The sequence below is a fragment of the Physeter macrocephalus genome, chromosome 4 (genome assembly GCF_002837175.3).
Source record: "Physeter macrocephalus isolate SW-GA chromosome 4, ASM283717v5, whole genome shotgun sequence".
Taxonomy (NCBI): Eukaryota; Metazoa; Chordata; class Mammalia; order Artiodactyla; family Physeteridae; genus Physeter; species Physeter macrocephalus.
In genome coordinates, this window is record NC_041217.1 from 51,940,965 (window position 1) to 51,959,276 (window position 18,312).

The window sequence follows — 18,312 nt, forward strand, 5'->3', positions numbered from 1 at the left end:
TGGATCACACTTTGAAAGCCTTTTTGGAATTTTGCGTGACACAGAGTGAAAGGTCAGGACGCTTAAACATTGGAAAAAGATGTTTCATCAGAGTTTGAAGGAGCCTGCTAGGAACTGACCAGAAACTGAGACGCCAGCCATTTCATTTTGCTTCCAAATGCTCCGTTATGAACCTCACATTGAGCGAGGGTTGGGAAGGGTAATAAAGGGATTTGGGAGCCAAAGCTAGATGCTTGCTGTGTAATTTGCATCACAACTGCCCAGGTTATTAATATTCTGCATACAGAGTGAGATGAATCCCAATCCCAAGAAGTTTTCCCAGCTCTCCCTTGGAGATATGGGCCACACACTTGTGGGTCAGGGAATATTCTCGACAGAGGGGAAATTACAAGCCTCTCTGGGGCCACCAGCTTACATATCTGTCAGAGGATGTGGACATCTGCAGAAGTATGGAATCCCAAAATAGAACATCCCGGGGGAATAGAGAGCCCCAGCCCTGTGTTTTAAGTCAGTCTCAGGACAAGAGTTCCTCTACTGCCCGTGCTGCAGGTTGTTGACCCTGGAGCTGCCTGCCTTGAAATTCATGGTCGTGTCTCTGCTTTCTTTCCAGGCCCTCCCCTACGTCTGCCTTCTGATTGCCATGCTTTTCTTCATCTATGCCATCATTGGGATGCAGGTGAGAGGGTGCATCAGGGCTCTGGTGGGGGACAGTTGTTGCCCAGGTTGTCTCTGGCTTTCTAGCCTGAACCTACAGGATTGAGGTCCTTTAAAGAATCCCTGCTTGCCCTGAGGCTCGCTCCCAAGATCTTGTTGCAATATGACCTTGGGAATGTGCAGGGTTCCCCACTTGGGTTGCCCAGATGGTCAGGGAGGTCTGATACAGGGGCTTCCTCTGAGGTTGTCAGGTCTTGGTGCTGCCTCATAAGCGGCTGGACTCCAGTGAAGATGACACCGCTGTTCTTAGCCAGAGGGGTTCCCCCCACGAGACTAAGAATAGGGTGAGGCTCGTGATGATCCCTATCTCAGGACCCTCCCATATTTGAGCCAGCCCTAAAAGAAGGTCAGGTGGTTGTTCTTCTGCAGACAGCAGCACAAAATGTATGCGAGTTACATCCCAAATGGCTGAGATTGATGCCCTAAGACCCACTACTGGGACCCATGCACCTGTCTAGTTGGATACACAGGCTCTCTGCTGGGCTCCGAGAGGCTGATTTTCTGACTTGGAGACTTGGAGACTAAACCCCAGCGTACGACCTCAGCCAAGTGGGAGTCTCTGCAGTCAGGTGGTCTGGCTGCCTTTGAATGGCCAGCTGCCTTCTCAATGGTGGCTGCCATCTGGAGCCACTGCACGCATCCCCCAGGCTTGCCATATCAGCAGCCCTTTCGAGCGCTTCTCTGAAATGTCTTCTTTTTGTTCCTCTCTCTTGCCTGCACTTCCAAATTTTGTTCATCTTCTGATCCCATTACTGGAGAGTTTTGTTCTCCCCAAATACAATAGAATGTCAAGTGTCAAAAAATGTGAGATTTGGTTGAAAAGTAATGAGTTCTCCTTCACAGAGGATATTTCGGTAGAGCTTTAATGATGATGTCAGAGGTGGGTGCAAGCTGAATCCCAGCTGAAGTGGAAGATTGGCTTGATGACTTCTATTAAGTCCATCCAAACTCTCAAATATTTGATTCTAGAATTAAAATGTTCTTGAACGGCCAAATGAAACTTGATTAAATTAGGGTTCTTTTTTTTTTTTGGGTCCATGCTTAAAATAGTTCTTATCCCCTTTTCATCTTCCAGCAAAATAAACTAGAATAACACCCTCTCTAATACTAACCCGTTAGTAATACTACTGATGATGATGATAATACTGTTTACCATCACTTGAATTCCTGAGTGTTCCAGACACTGTGCTAAATAGATATTCTTACCCACTCCTGCCTCCCTTTCTCTCTCTCACTTTCTCTCTCTCCCCGCAAATATATATATTACACACACACACACACACACACACACACACCCCCCACACACACAAGATACATGACTGATGTATTCAGGAGTGATGTGAAAATGTTTGTATGTGGGTTTCATTGTCTCCACTGTTGCTTAGCGTGGTTAAGTAACTTGTAACACACTCGAGATCTCAGTAAGTGGGAGAGCTGAGTTTAAATCTCAGCTCTGTCTGCTCTGCAGCCCATGTTCCTACTGTACTGCAAGTTCTCTGCACTGTCTCTCCTCCCGCCAACAAGCAAACACAAGTATTTCTCTGACCCTTTAGTGGGAGATAGGAGTTCTTCAGTTGTGAAATTGCGATATTTACAATAACCACAGTGTGTAATAATTTATTGCCCTTAGACTTATTTCCAAAAAATAAGATCACTATTTCCACTCCACCAAGACATGAGTGCCATTCCCACTGTGACTTACCTTTAGCTGGCCATCTTCATCCTCTCCCATGACAGAGACCCCACACCATGCACAAAGCAGACAGCTAGCTTGTACCTAGAAAGGTTGCGTCTCATACAGTCATAACAAAGCAGAGGGATCCATACAAACAGAAAAGCAAAAGGAAAGTAGACAAGCATTGGAAAGATATAAATAGCAATAGGAGGTATCTGTGAGAAGCACCATTATTCTGAACTTTCAAGGGCTTCTTAGAAGAAGAGCTTTGCAGAGAAATCTGAAGACGGAAGGAAGAAGTAACTTGCTGGGTTTGGGAGAGTCCTGGGGCTATAGGCTTCCAGCCTCAGCTCCACCACTGACCAGCTGTGCAAACTTGGTCAAGTCACTGAACCTCTCTGGGCCTTAACCCCATCACCGGTGCAGTAGAGGAGTTGGATAGATAGCTTTACAGGTCCCTTCTAGTTCTAAAGTTCTGTAATCCCAAGTGAAACAGATTTAAGCCTATACTTTCATTAAGTATTCCGATGGGTCTCATCAAACCTTCTTTCTCTTACATAGCCTTTCCTTTTGATGTAGGAGATCTGGGTTAATGACAAGGACTACGTGAAAAGCTTTTTAAAAAGGTGGAAGAATTTAAACACCACCTTCATAATAAATATACATTATTGGCTTGACAGTAGTTCCTTGGCTATTACACACATAACTTTTGTAAAATCACAGTGTGCCCTCCAGCTAGTTCACGACTGGGTAAGGTATTCGAGAATATCGTAAAGAGGACAACTGATGATGGCTTCAGGAGTGTCACATGGAGCAAGTACACTATAAGTTGTGTGTGTGTGATGAATCAGGGATAAATTATGGATTTTGAGTGAAGTGGGTATACAGAAAGACAGAAGGGGCTGTGAACATGGGCAAGGATATATGACAGTTTCCTCCAGGGGCATCCAGAACTAGGTTTGATTGTTTGGGTGGGATTTTTTTCAGTGCTACTATTTGTCTGACGCGGGGCCCTCAGCCTTATCTCCCTCCTTCCCTTCCTCCCCAGCACTGCCTAGCTTGCCACCTCCATTCTCCCTGAGAGACAAGTAGTATTTAGGTTTTGAAAATCAGCGTTGAGAGCAAATTCCCCAAGCAGGTGTCCGTGGGAGCTATTTGAGCAAAATAACAGAGACTGTTCCTCAGTTGCACATTCTAGACACTGTTAAGGGGGGGGGAATGTGTTCCATTTAGCACATATTAGGTAAACTGAAGCATATTAAATACAGGCTGAAAATAATCTCAAAAGGCCGGAAAAGTGACCTGTAAGCCTTCGGTTGTACAAACATTGCCTCGTGAGAGTAGATCCTGAGATCTGAATCATGGCTGGGGAGGAAAGTACACGTGTAAGGGCACCCTTCCCATCTAGAGAGACATGGGATCGACCTTGGCTCCAGACAGCACTGTGTCTGAGAGCTCATCATTATTCACTGTAGATAAAGATCTCTGACTTTTCCCTCTTTTTTTCACATGAAGTTGCACAGTGACCTCATTCTAAGCCCAGAGACCCACAGCAGATTAGTAAACTCACTCTATAGCCAGATCTGCCCACATCCGTTTTCTTTTTCCTTTTCCAAGTATCCAGTTTTCCAGACTTTCTTCATCCTATCGGCCTGGACTTGGTGTGTGTTCATTCTCATGGACTCTGGGTTATAGATGTATCACACTTCTGAGATGTGACTCTCCAGATGGGAACATATCCAAGGAAGATAGAGATACCCCTCTCTGACTTAAACTGCTTGCAAATTCTGGGGCAGCATCTGCCTGTTTATCCTTTATAAGGGATAAATCACATCTTCTGCAAATACAAGTGTTCTCATCATTACCAGCTGAGACAGGAAGAGGAGTGGGTAACTCGTTCCCTGCATGCCTATTATAGGGTAACGTCTTTGACAGACTGCTTGAGTACCCTAGTGAATAGGTATCATAGAAATAAAAAGACCCAATTAGGTGTGGGAGGAACTACATCTAAGCAGAATGGCTTTCAAAGATCTTGCCTTCTGTGGTCCTTGCAAGCATTCATCCTCTTTGCTGCACTGGAGAATATAACTCTTCCCACATATCAGGCCAAGAACGTGGGGTCTACCAGCCTGCCTGGGTCTTGAGCTGTCTGCTTCACGGTTAGGCCAGCGGGAGGGGGCCCCGCGTGTGAATTCACCAAGCCTGCAGGTGCGTCTAATATCCTGCGCCGGCCACATCCCACTCTGCTCAATAATGCTCAGGGCTTTCTGTTGTTTCTCTCATCCAGGTCTTTGGAAACATAAAATTAGATGAGGAGAGTCACATCAACCGGCACAACAACTTCCGGAGTTTCTTTGGGTCCCTCATGCTACTCTTCAGGTACCTGGATCCGTAACTGTGGTGGCTGGAGCTCTCCTGCGAGAGAGAAACAGTCGGCCTGCCCCTTCCGCCCGTTCCCCTTTGTCCCTGCTCGCTCTCCTCCTATGAGGATAGACAGTGTGATGGGGGCGGAAGCGGGGGCAGGACCTCCGAAACACTGCTCCGATGACTTGGCTTTAGAACGTTTCCTCCACATCTTTGACTCAGTAGTCAATTTGCAAAATGCAGTTTCAGCACATCCTCCAGGGCTTTTTTTTTTTTTGCGGTACGCGGTCCTCTCACGGCTGTGGCCTCTCCCTTTGCGGAGCACAGGCTCCGGACGCACAGGCTCAGCGGCCACGGCCCACGGGCCCAGCCGCTCCGCGGCACGTGGGATCTTCCCGGAGCGGGGCACGAACCCGCGTCCCCTGCATCGGCAGGCAGGCGGACTCTCAACCACTGCGCCACCAGGGAAGCCCTCCTCCAGGGCTTTGAGAGGGGGAAGGTGAGGATGGATTGCAGGCCAGCTTCCATGTAAGGGCTGAAACCACGGATGACCAGGTTTACGTGGGGTCTTAGAGAGTCCTACCGCCCTCTCTGCCACTGTCAACAGAAGATGGAGAGGCCGTGGGTGAGGTGGCAGAGCCCAAGAGAGACCTCACTGGCGCTTCCCATCGCACTGCAAGGAGGCTGAGCCTAAGAGGGGCCTAGATGGGTGGGTCGGGAAGAGTGCCGAGGACACGCAGACCTGCTGCTACTAACCGAGTTGTCTTTTGGGCTCAGGAGTGCCACGGGTGAGGCCTGGCAGGAGATAATGCTGTCGTGCCTCGGGGAGAAGGGCTGTGAGCCTGACACCACCGCACCCTCAGGGCAGAGTGAGAGCGAGCGCTGTGGCACCGACCTGGCCTACGTGTACTTCGTCTCCTTCATCTTCTTTTGTTCCTTCTTGGTGAGCGGCACACTGTGCTCTTGGCTTGAGATGTGGCCCAGTCCCCCCACCCCCCCGCCTCTGAGAAACAGACGAGAGGTTTCCGTCGGTGTACGTTCCGCCACAAGCCCCAGCCCGTGATGAGAAATAGGTCCTCCTCAAGGAGGCTCTTGGAGGCCAGGGTGGGTGACTTTCCATGGCTGAGAGATGTCTCTGCTGCTTCTAGGTGAGGACTGTGTGAGAAGAGCTGATCAGGGGAGTAGGTAGGGTTCAGTGAATAGAGTATTGAATATCACGTGGAATCAGTTGTGACCCAGAGTGAATCCTTCTCTTCTATATCTCCGGAATTTTATCTCACAAGCAGGGCTCAGGATCTTTTATCTCTGTTTTGGAGACCTTTGAACTGTTTGAGAAAACATACTTTGAAACTGTAAGGGGATAACATTAATCAGAGTAGGATGATGACAATATACAATGTAATAGATGCAGTTCTCTCTTATGTCGCTACGTTTGGTGACAGTTGGCCAGCTTGATAGACATGAAAGGATCCGACTGCTTTAGGCATTAGTAAATATTGAGTAATAAACCTGGCACACGCCCACCCATAAAATAGTGAGAAGCCCTAGGTGCCTTCTTAATTCTTTCCTTGGGAGAAAACATGACTCGGCACAGCAGCATCCAGAAATCTCTACCCTGCACGATCACACAAGCGGTGATGAAGAGAATAATGGGCGAGGTGCTACCAGATCACTGAAAGGATCAGTCCGGCGTTTCTGGCCACCCTGACGTCCCTCAGCTCGGCTTCACTGCTGATGCCACCGGCTACACAAAAAATCCAAAACTAAAGCAATGCCACTTAAAAGTGGTCAGCTTCGTGGCTGAGAATCCCAAAGTGAATTGTTCGGCGTCCAGGAATTTCTACCTCTTTAAAGTGATCCCAAGGGGACTTGCCATGTGTCCAGCTGTTGGGTGTGGGGAAGTGGCTAACAGACAGACTGGTAAGGGTGGTGGGCAGGCCGATGTAGCAGGGGTTGAACTGACCAGAGACTTGGGGAGCCCACATTGGCGTTGTTGCTGTTCTAGCCTTGGCCAAGGCACCTTCCCATTTGTGGCTTCTGTAAAATGGGAGGAAAAAGTACTTGCTGAGAAGAGTATTATCGGTATAGTGAGCTGATACATGTGTTCCTTCTCATGGATGTGAAAGGTTTTTTGATGAAAAAAAGAGCAGAAAATATTAGCTTATTTAGAAATAGGAAAGTATAATCTATAATGAAAATAACTGCAAGGAAATTTAGAATGATGATATAAATTGGAGTTTTTTGTTTATTCATTCCTGTATTCAGCACTTTCAGCACATTTTTATTGAGTGGCCATTAAAAGGCTCACACTGAGCTAGACACTGGGGTGAAGCCGTCAGTGAGTTTCAGTGCATCCGTTACCTAGAACTGAAAGGTGAAACTCATACAGGAGTATCAGCGCTTATCACAGGGGAAAGTGGAGCATACAGAAGGCCATGCAGACATCTCCATTTTATCCTACATCATTTAAGTGTTTAATAAATATTTTAAAAGAAACCAAAGATATAACTGGAAAATTAATTAGCGACTATAAAGGTACTTTTAGAATTTTGAGATGGAGGCTACTGCATAATTCACATTAATGTTATTTTTATAGAGGCTATATTCAGTATGAGATGATCTGCTTTCAAATCTCAGCCCTACACTGACTCTGTGACCTTGGGCAAGTCACACAGCTTCTCAACTCAAGCCAACCACTCTAGAAAGATTTACCGATGCGTTGGGATGTGCCCGGCTATGTGCTTGGAGCCAAAGAACACAGATGTGTATAGGAAGCACTTGTGTCCTTGAAAGCCTGGTGGTAATTAAACCTGCTTCACAAAAGGTTAGAGCAAGCATTAAACGTATGGTAGGTGTGAATACGCACACAACGCTGTAGAAGATTATGCAAATGTAAAGCAATAATAATACAAATAGTTTCTGTTAACATTAATAATAGGTATCCGGAAAGGAGTGTAAAGAAAATGTGTGGATACAGTCGGCCCTATCCGCGGGTTCTGCATCCGTGAGTTCAACCAACCTCAGATTGAAAATGTTTAAAAAAAAAAAAAAAAAAAAAAAAATTCCAGAAAGTTCCGAAATCCAAAACTTGAATTTGCTGCATACCAGAAACTATTTACATAGCATTTACATTGTATTAGGAATTATAAGCAATCTAGAGATGATTTAAAGTATGCAGGAGGATGTGCATAGGTTATGTGCAAATACTACACCATTTTTTTTGTTTTTTGGCTGCGCCGCATGGCTTGCGGGATCTTAGTCCCCCCAACCAGGGATCGAACCCAGGCTCCCGCAGTGAAAGCGCCAAGTCTTAACCATTGGACCACAAGAGAATTACCAGTACTACACCATTTTACATAGGGGACTTGAGCATCTGCACATTTTAGTATCTGGGAAGGTCCTGGAACTAATTCCCAGCAGATACCGAGAGATGATTGTATATGGAAACCCCTTTATAACCCGGACAGTGATTGAATAAGTTCACTGTGGCTCCACTCACAGTGACAGAAAGAAAAGTCCATGCTAGGATTAGGTTCAGCTGCTTGAAACGGAGCTCCTCAAATAACAGTAGCTTCACCAAGAGGGATGTTTATTTTCCCGGCATGTTAGTGAAGCCTGGAAGGAGGCAGTGAGTCTGGTTACAGTGGCTCCACAGAGTGGCTGGTGCCCCAGACCCCGTTCTTCTTTTTGCTCCCACACTTCCAGGGAGTGTCCCTCAGCCTCATGGTAAGAGGATGGCTGGATTCCAGGCATCCACTTCCATTCTAGGCAGTCGAATGAAGGAAGGAAGGGAAGGGAGGGAGGGAGGGAGGGAGGGGGGAAGAGAAGAGACTGGTTATTTGGATGCAGCCAGCAGTCTCTGTTGCAGAGAAGACTCCCAGCAACTCCATCCTGCAGACTTTCTCTTTATCCTGTGTATCCTGTCTGCATATCTGGCACCTCCACCCACCCAGCCACTTAACCTGGGAATCAGCAGCAGAGGCTCCTATTCGCTCACCTTCACAGCCAATTCATCTCTGTCAGGCAAGGTTCTTTCACTTGCAAGGGGCAGAAAGTTCAGCTGCATCCGACCTAAGCAAAAAGGGATTTTATCGGCTCATATAAATGAAGAGTCTGGCAGGACAGGCTTAAGCAAGCTTGATCTGGGGCTCAGATGACATGCCCAGGACCAGGTTTCCTTCTTTATTGACAGATCTCTTCCCCAGGCTTCTGCGTGTGAGCTCTTTTCTCCAACACCTCCAGTCCTTGGCTCCAAGACGGCTGTAGCAGCAGCTGTCTACCTCACTCCCCACATATGCAAGGCCAGCAAGGAAGAACAAGTCTCTCGCTCAGAAGATTCAATGCCATTTTCTTGGCCTTGGTTGGCTCACCAGTCATTGTAGCCCAGGGGGATGGGATTCAATGGCTGGTTGAGGCCTGGGTCATGGTGGTGTCCCACTAAGCCATATTAACTGGGAATAGGTAAGGGGTGTGTCCCCAGGAGACCGGAAGTACAGTACGTGGGTGCTGGATGGCCAAGAAACAACAGAGAAGTGCTGTTCACTGTGGTCGAGGCCTGTTGAATCCACCTCCTTAAACTCTCTCTCCAGGCTGCTGTCCTGGCACTGGCTTGGTTCAGGAGCATCGCAAAACTCTCCCCCTGGTCTCCTACCCACCTTCCACACCTTCCACATTGCGACCAAGTGTTCTCTCTGAATGCACATAGCCCTTGGTCTCTCTCCTAGTTTAAACCCCTTTCGGGGTTCCTGTTGCTTCCTGTATAATCTGGATAAGATTATATAGAGCTCCACAAGCTATAGCCCACAAGCCAAATCCAGTTTACCGCTCGATTTTCTATGGCCCATGAGCTAGTAATGATTTTTACAGTTTTCAATAGTTGAGAAAAAAAGTCAAAAGATGACTAATATTTCATGACATGAAAATTATATGAAATTCGAACCCATACTCCTTTATGTCCCTGCTGTACATGCTTCTTTCATGGCTCGTAAAAAAATCTGTAACATTTGTATGTTTCCAGCACATCACAGTCTCTGCTAAATACTAAACGCCTTTAAGAATATTCAAGTAACAACATCTAGTGAACGCCTGCTGTGCCTTAAGCACCGTGCTAGTTATGGAAATGTATCTCGGACCAGACCTTTCTTAACTCCCACCCCCAGCACCTGGAGCTCTGTCTGGAACATAGTAGGTGCACAATAAATGTTGTTGGACAAATAAGCGGGAGAACAGGGTCTTGGAAGCACTTAAGAGCCGTGAACAGCTTCAAGTTGTCGCACAGTGAGCCCTTCACCCGCTATAAGGCATCCCACCAGTTCTCTCATTGGCCACTTTGGGGAGCAAGGGTCGGGGAGGAAAGCTGGAAGGGAGGCTTGGTGTCGGGCCTTGACTTCCTCTAGCCTTTGAGAACGTGTTGCTGCTGCAAAGAAATCTAACAAAGAAATCTAATAGATAACAAAAGCGACTGAGGAGTACTTTGCAAATATAAAGCGGCGTAGGAAAGTGAAATCATAACGCACTCAGACTGACGTGTAGTTCAGTCGTGAAAATGCTGCGTTGCCTTCAGCAGGATCAACAGTGCTTTGGTTAGGAGCTTCAGCCTTACAAACTTCTGAATTCTTTATTTGCCTTGAAGCCTGTTTTTCTGCTTTGGGTTCCTCCTAACTCCTCTTCTCCCCGTTGCCCTCCAGATGCTCAACCTGTTCGTGGCCGTCATCATGGACAACTTTGAGTACCTGACTCGGGACTCATCCATCCTGGGGCCTCACCACCTGGACGAGTTTGTCCGTGTCTGGGCAGAGTATGACAGAGCGGCATGGTGCGTAGGCCTCTCGGCGCCCCCCGTGAGGCCCATATCAAGGGCCTCTGGAGTTCTCAAGGAAGAGGTTGGAATTGGAGCCACCCATGCTTGCCTGTTAGAGAAGGAGAGGAGATTCCTCTTGGTTGTGGCCCGTGGAAGAGGCCAGGTCCTCAGACTGGCTCTGGGATCAAGCCAGTTATGGACCACTTAGCTTCTTTATCTTCCTTTGCCCTCTCTTTCCTTCTGTGACAGGCTTTTCCCTTTCTTTGCCTATCTCAGTACACAGTCTGCACCTCAGAGTGTTTGAGTCAGTCCCTAGAGGAGCTTCCAAAATCGTTAGTGGACCCCTCTGAGTCACCAGGGAGGTTGACAAGGGTTTTTGGGGCCAGCTGGACTTCTGGCCACGATGGTCAGTGACATTAGTCTTTTCTCTCTCTCATCCCTCTCAAAAGGTACAGTTTCAGATAACTCTGAGATTATATAAAAAAGCAAGCAAGTTATTCTTCTAACTGACTGCTTAAATACTTGTGGATTTTTATTGCATGGAACTGAGTTAAATGGCAGGAATTTGCGGGGATGACCTCCCTAGGTCTTTTTCACTTTCCAATAGTTCTCAAGCGATATTGTGCCTTCTGGGCTTTAAAGCAGAGGCTGGCAAACTATAACCCATGGGCTAAATGTGGCTCACTGTCTATTTTTGCAAATAAAGTTTTATTGGAGCACAGCCGTGCTCATTTATGTACTGTCTATGGCTGCTTTCACACTACAAGGCAGAGCTGCATATTGTGACAAAGACAGCATGGCCCTCAAATTCAAAAATATGTATTATCTGACTCTTTACTTAAAAAGTTTGCTAATCCCTGATTTAGAGTTCAAAGGCAGTCTTTTGGTCCTCACAGTTGAAGACAGGGTAAGAGTGCTGTGAGCACTCACTCCAGGGGAACTTTTCTGTCCCAAGTCGTCTTAGTTTTAGGATCTTATCTCACCAACCTGTCCATTCTGGTCCCCCTCTGAAAATACTACAAGAAATTCCATCCTTCATGGGAATGGACCACGTTGCTTCCACCTGGAACTACTTCATAATCTAAGACTCTTCCCAAATCTGTCCTCCTATGAGGCTTGTTGAACTTGGGTCACTGCTTTAGATGTTGAAAGAGTGAATCAGCATTCCTCTTCCCCTCAGTAATTATTAATGACTTAGCACAGAGTTCTCTAAATCCATTCCTGTTACAGTGGCTGAGCAATGGCTTTTACTTTCTGGGCCTTCTTTCTAGTAGGATAGGCTTCTTAGAATGCAATGGGCACTGTGTTACAGGGGAATGCAGCCAGGCCTGTATCTTGTCAGCTCTGTGGCCTCGGACAAGTCACTCAACCACTCTGAGCTTCCACACTTGTTGTGTAATAGTGGTAATGATCCTACCTACCTTGAAGGCTGGTTGTGAAGAATATATTAAATCACATATGTAACTGTTGTTACAATTAATTACCATATGGGAAAGAAAATATGAAAAACTGGTGTCTGTAAAGCTGGATGGCCATGGGATCGGGAGACCAAGAAGGGACCTCTTCACTCACCTGAGAGAGGAGAAAGCAGCTGCTAGCAAAGGAGTTCATTGCTCACCTAGCCTCAGTCAGGTGCCCTTAGCTCTCAGAAACCCCAGCTTCTTGGGGTTCACATTATTTTGGGACCCAAGTGCCTTGGGCATTAAACATGCTGCTCCCCAGTTCTTCCATCTGCTGGGAAGAACAGTTCCACGGGAACTAATCACGAGACTCAGATGCACGAGCTGTGAAAGAGCAAAAAGACCAAGGAGAACCTCTTGCGTCTACTTTGAAATTCACAGCGTAACTTGTCCTGGTTATAGTTTTACTGGCCTTCTCTATGAGATAAGAGGGGAAACTAACGAAGGTAAAGTAAGCCAATGTCTTCAAAAAGGAGACAGACAGGTTGCAGAGCACATTAGCCTGTAGACAGCAGGACCAACGCACCCACGTCCCATCCACAATAAGAAACAAAAGAACACATGGTAAAATGAACCTCCCCTCAAGAGTCAAGAGACTTGGAAGTACGGCTGAGCTGCTGTTTGGAAGAAGAGGAGGAATCGACAGCAAAATCAAGAAAAGATTAGGAAGAGTGACACTGGGGCAAAGTTGTAGTCTCGACATCACTGGCGAGGATTGGATGGTTGGAGGTGGAGAATGCGTGCTTATAATTTCCGGTGGAAACCCTGGTCTGTACCAGGATGTGTCCAGACCCTCAGATCCCTGGCCGTTGCTGACTTGTTCTGGCCCCTGAGGGAGCAGATGCTTTAGCCACTGAAAATGAATCAACTGTTGAGTCTGTCCTTTACACAGGAAATCAGGATTCTCTAGCAGGCTCTGTGAAAGGGGAGTGATAAGATAGGTCACAGTGTTCCTGGAATTCTGACTGGATCTGACCAAGCTGCCTGTGGGCTGGGTTTCAGGAGCAGGGATGGCGGGAGAGCATTTCGGGTCCCTTGCAGGCTGCTTTCTGAGCACAGATCCCGGCAGGCTCCAGCCAAATTGAGAAGAGTTTGCCCAAACAGAACTCGGGGGAAAAATCTGCCACAAAGAGAAGCAAAGCCCTTTGCAAATTCCCTCATGCCAACTGTGCTCCTTGCTAATTAGCCTAATGGGAAGTTTCTTTCTCGCAGTCTGTAGAAGGAGGCTGACTTTCCCACTGCCCTGACAAGCGGGTCTGAGTAACTGACTGTAATCAGTGTCTGTGAAAAGCAAAGGGTTCTGCAGCCTGCTTCACGGCAGCCTGGTGTCTGCTCTTGGTGGCAGTCAGAGGTATTTGTGAATTGGTGGGCTTTGTTCTTAGAGGCCTAGCTGGAGCCAGGCTCCATTTTCTGCATCTGGCCAGGTATAGGCCCAACAGATATCTCTGGGTGCTCGTGGCCACTAGGCATTGAATGAGCTCTGATTCCTTAGAAAATCCGAGGCAGTGCAGTTTGCGGTGATGGTTCTCTGATACTTACCATGCTGTTGGCAAGGTAGTGGTTCTCTGATGCTTTTCGTCCTCAGTCTCTCCTAATCTGGCTTTGCCGGGCCCAAGGAAAGAAGCCGCCCTTCCTCTTCCAGCCATCCCCTTTGTGGCTAGGCTGTCATTTCTCTCCTACCCTTCTCTGAGTGTCCTATTAACCCACCTGTGCTTCCTTTACAGCGGCAGGATCCCGTATAAGGATATGTACAAATTAGTGCGGGTGATCTCGCCACCTCTGGGCCTGGGAGAGAACTGCCCCTACAGGGTGGCTTGCAAGGTTTGCCTCCGGTCCCCAGCTGTGACCATGACCATGACCGTGACCGGCGGCGGGGTGCAGCCTCCAACCCCCCTCCTCTCCGTTCTGCTCCACCACCACTGCACCACATGAGGGAACCTTCATGTTGCTTTCCTTTGAGTTTAAAGAGGTCCAAACCCTCCCAGAACCAGCAGCTGTTACACAAGGAAGAAGGGCACGTTTTGGGGGGGAAGGCGGATAAAAAAAGAGTTAAGGACTTAATAACGGAGGCTGCTATGACCTCTGTTTTCTTCACATGCACACACTCATTCGTGCACGTATAACACACACATTCTCCTCTCTCTCTTTCTCACTCCACCTTAATCTGTGGATCTAACCAGAGGGACCTCTCCCTCCTCCAGAGAATGCAGAAATCTTTTGAATCCAGCAAGGAGTTCTGGTTTCTTTTCCCTGGAGACAGAGAGCCTCCTTTTAGCAAACTGGTAGCATCATCCCATATACGGTGTAGAAAAGTGTGATTCTAGCCATGCCTACCTCTGTCCAGCTCTGGATAGTTTGGCCACAAGTGATTATAAAAGCTATATATAGGACAAAAGGGAGGTGAGAAATAATTTTTAAAAATGAGGGCAGGAGGGGAGGATAAGTCAAGAAGGCAAAGAGGATAGAGTCGGTGGGAGAATTTAATAGCTCAGAGGGTCTGGGAAGGTCTCAGCAGAGGACGGAGGGCTCGGAGCAGATTTCTTGCCTGAGGGTCCTGCCATGTATTGTTGGAGGCACCGAGGGCTCTGTTGTAACTGCTGAGTCACTGTTTGTGAGACCAAGGACATTGTTCAGGGGCACACAGGACCTCCCTCTGCAGCTAGCACAGTGGCTCCACCCAGCCCCTGTCCAAGGCCAAGCCCACTAGATAAGGAAGTCTCTCCTGGTGTTACAGGAGGGATGCGCAGGCTCCCGGGCGGGCGCGTAGCACAGTCTGGCAGCTGGAAGACGACTTAGGCCCAGGAAGATGCCAGGCTGGGCGATGGGAAGGAGCTGGCCTGGGTTGGTGACAAGTGGTTCCCATACTCAGGAGGCCGAACAGCTGCCTCTGCAGAGACTCTTTAAACTCCACCCTGGTGAAACCTGCAGCCGCATGTGGGAGAGCCGGGGAGGGCAGCATGGCATGCGAGATGCTCTTCCTCCTCCTGGTTTTGTTTCTTCTGTCCCCAGCATGCCGTCGCCCCCGGGGCATGCCGGGGCACAAAGAGCACTCTTGCCACCGGAGCCAGGTGGAAGCAACGGGCCGACTTCTGAGCAGCAGCCATAGCGCGCCACTTTCAGCGCGAGCCGCCGTCTCCTGCTGCACTCACACTACACGGGGATACACGATGCTCCGCCTGCGGGTTCAGAGCAGGAGAAAGGCCTGACTTCCGGGCCGGCACCCCCGTCCCCAGCCGGGGCCAGAAATCCTAACCCACGGCTGGAACACCGTCTATCTGGTTTATACCACTCTCACACAGCCCTGGGAATTGAAGACAAGCTTGTGTTGTATGGGGGGATGGATGAGTGAACAGAGAGGTAGGGTGATGCTCATCCTGGAGGAGAAAACTGGTCCCTGTGACAGCCGCGCAGAGAGACCAAAGGTTGCTGCCACGTTCCCGGGTCTGTGTTGGGTGTGCTATAAATCCGCACCAGGATGGAGACACGTGTACGACTTGCCTTGATTAACGGGTTTCCTGTTCTTTTCCTGTTTGTCCATTTTGTTTCGTTTTTCTTCTCCTGTTTTCTGTACTCTTTTGTTTGTTCGTTTTGGCTCCCCGGGAATGCCTGTTCTCCTCTCCTCCCTGTCTGCATCCTTTCCCTGCCACCCTCCCTGCCCTGCCACCCTGCCCCCACCCCCACTTACCACCCCTCCATGAGCAGTGGCCGCATCCATTACACTGAGATGTATGAAATGCTGACTCTCATGTCACCACCGCTAGGCCTCGGCAAGAGATGTCCCTCCAAGGTGGCATATAAGGTAGACCACCTCTTCCTTTGTTCTGGGCTAGTGACCAGCAGGAAATGGGCGCCAGCTGTGGGGAGGTCAGAACGTGGGGAGGAAGCTGGGCTGGGGAGGGAGAGGAGGGAACCAAGGAAAAAAGGAATGATGAGATGAAAAGGTCATGAAGCTTCACAGAAGGATGAAGTCCTGAATCGATACACAAGGGGGTGTGTAAGACTGTTCGACGTGGATTTTTTTTTTAATGTTATTCTGTTTCTACAAGTGTGTGGCTTCTTGTGAGTGGGTTACTAGAAAGGGAGCGTTAAGTAGCATGTTTCCTTCTAGAGAAGGCAGAGTGGTGGGCTGGGGAAAAGCATATATGGGCAAGAAGAAAGCCTACAGCAAGACAGCTATCAGAGCTTATAAAAAAAAAATCTTCAGATACGCTAAGGAAATAATGCAGAAATTCCTCTAAACATGGTTCAAGAAGAAATTTTTAGGAGAGAGGAAAACTCTTAACAAATTTCTTCCTCCATGACGTAGGGAGGAATGATGGCATGGTTCCTTCTAGGTACCAGAAAAGAAAGAGGAACAACCACCTCCATCCCATGATATAGGATGAAGGATGCAGCTCCCTTCCCCATTAGCCCAGCTACCCGTTTTTCCTGGCAATCAAAGGAAAGGGTGATGATGGACACAAGTTGCATTCAGCATTAGATTTGCCTTCTTGGCATGACTGAGTTATGGGTGGATTCCCCTCAGCTTGCCTAGGACAGCATCGTACATTGGGAGTCAACTGCCATTGGGGTGCTCAGAGCCTTGGGGCCTGAACTTTTTCTCCACAATGAATAATAGTTACTGTTAATTCCCCATTGCTGTTTAGACTGACCCAGAACTCTGGAGCTCTTTTCATTCACCTAGGAATACACCCTAGCAATGTCGCCACTTCTCTAGAAGCCTAAAGAAGTGGGAGAGAGATGGAAGTCAGATACAAACAAGAAACTGGCCTTACACTCTAAGACACCGTGTTTGTGGCATCACATTAAGCAAGATGTTCCAGTGGAATTTTAGAAACCCTGTCTTGGGAAGAAACACTTGCCTTCCTGCTAGGCTGGTGGTTCTGTTGGAGGACCTTCTCCTGCTGCTACCTCCAAGTTTAAAGCTCCAGAGAGCATCTCATTGGAATGGGGCGGGGTGCCCATTAGGGACCCTTATCCACCCCCACTACATGGCTCCTCCTTTGCAGCTTAGGGGCTGGCATCCTTTTTGCTCATGATTCCACATCTAACGGTACCAGGTGGTGGAATGTGGCCCTAAGTTCTTTGAATTTCTGGGGTGAAGCTCAATGGGAGAAGGGATGTGGGGACTGGAGGAAAAGTTAAAGAATTCCAAAAGCAAGATACTCTCTGGAAAGTGGATTTGGCCATTTCACTTTGACCCCCTTCCTTTGGGTGAGGGGAACAAGGCCTGCCCACTGTGCTCCTGCCTTGGTCACCCTTCTCTTCTCTGCTCTCCCCAGCCCTCTTCCCCTAGACCTTGTTTGCACTCTCCCACTTTTCCGTTCTGCTCCACTTCATCTTTTGGATAAGCTGGACTTCTGCATGTTCAACCATGTGCTGGCAAATTTCATCTTTTAAAGACTCAAAAAGGGGGCAGCAGGATGCATCTTTCAAGTCAGATAAGCAAAGCAAAATCTCCCCCATGTGAGTTTTGGGGGTATTCATGGGACAAGTGGCATTGTAGAGCAGCCCTGAAACAGGGAAGGGAGTCACCTCACAGAGCTCACTCCTTCCCCTGAGCCACTGCTTTTAGGAATCCCTATTAAAGACATTCTGAGGACTGTGGAGGAGTCCTACAGAATGATTAGTCCGTCTTCCCTTGGAATTTGGCATCATTCCCTAGAAATAAACAAAGCAAAACAAAACAGCAGCCAATGAGCCTTAAGTGAGAAGCAGGGAGAGGGCAGGACTGGGACAGGGGTATCCTTGCCCTTCTTTTTTGTCTCTGCACTTGACCTCTGCACTTTTCCTCCCTTCTCACCAAGGTTTCTCTCGATATATTTTTTTCCTCCTGCTGTTTCTTTTCTCTCTTTCACACAGAGGTTAGTCCTGATGAATATGCCGGTGGCTGAGGACATGACTGTCCACTTCACTTCCACGCTTATGGCTCTGATCCGGACAGCTCTGGACATTAAAATCGCCAAAGGTCAGTAAGCTTAGGAAGGAAAAAGTTTCTGAAACAACTCACACAGGGTGGCGCAGGATGGAAATGTTTGACCTTTCATCCATCTGATGATGCAGGGACCTGGAGATCAAATAGTAGGGTCCCTGTTTCACCTCTGAGCTACAATAACTATAATATTTGCCCTTTCTTCTTGGTGAAATGAATGGTTTGATAATCACTAAGCCTCCTTTTGACCTCAACAGTATGTGATCTTTGGTGTCTGGCACACAGTAGGCATTTTAGAAATATTTGTTGATTGAACAAATGAGTTTTAATTTAGTTCTTCTTTTTTTTTTTTTTTTTCCTTATGTGG

The 18,312-nt window shown here is 47.9% G+C and overlaps 1 protein-coding gene across 2 annotated transcripts in view; it reads left to right on the forward strand.

Moving 5' to 3' along the window:
- CACNA1E (calcium voltage-gated channel subunit alpha1 E) overlaps window positions 1-18,312 on the forward strand; it is a 303,184-nt gene that overhangs the window by 270,750 nt on the left and 14,122 nt on the right. For both annotated transcript variants that reach the window (XM_007105781.2, XM_007105782.2), the window contains exons 35-40: window positions 611-676; window positions 4,677-4,768; window positions 5,531-5,696; window positions 10,441-10,568; window positions 15,716-15,812; window positions 17,876-17,981. In XM_007105781.2, the coding sequence (XP_007105843.1) occupies window positions 611-676; window positions 4,677-4,768; window positions 5,531-5,696; window positions 10,441-10,568; window positions 15,716-15,812; window positions 17,876-17,981 (655 nt within the window). The remainder of the gene's footprint in view (window positions 1-610; window positions 677-4,676; window positions 4,769-5,530; window positions 5,697-10,440; window positions 10,569-15,715; window positions 15,813-17,875; window positions 17,982-18,312) is intronic.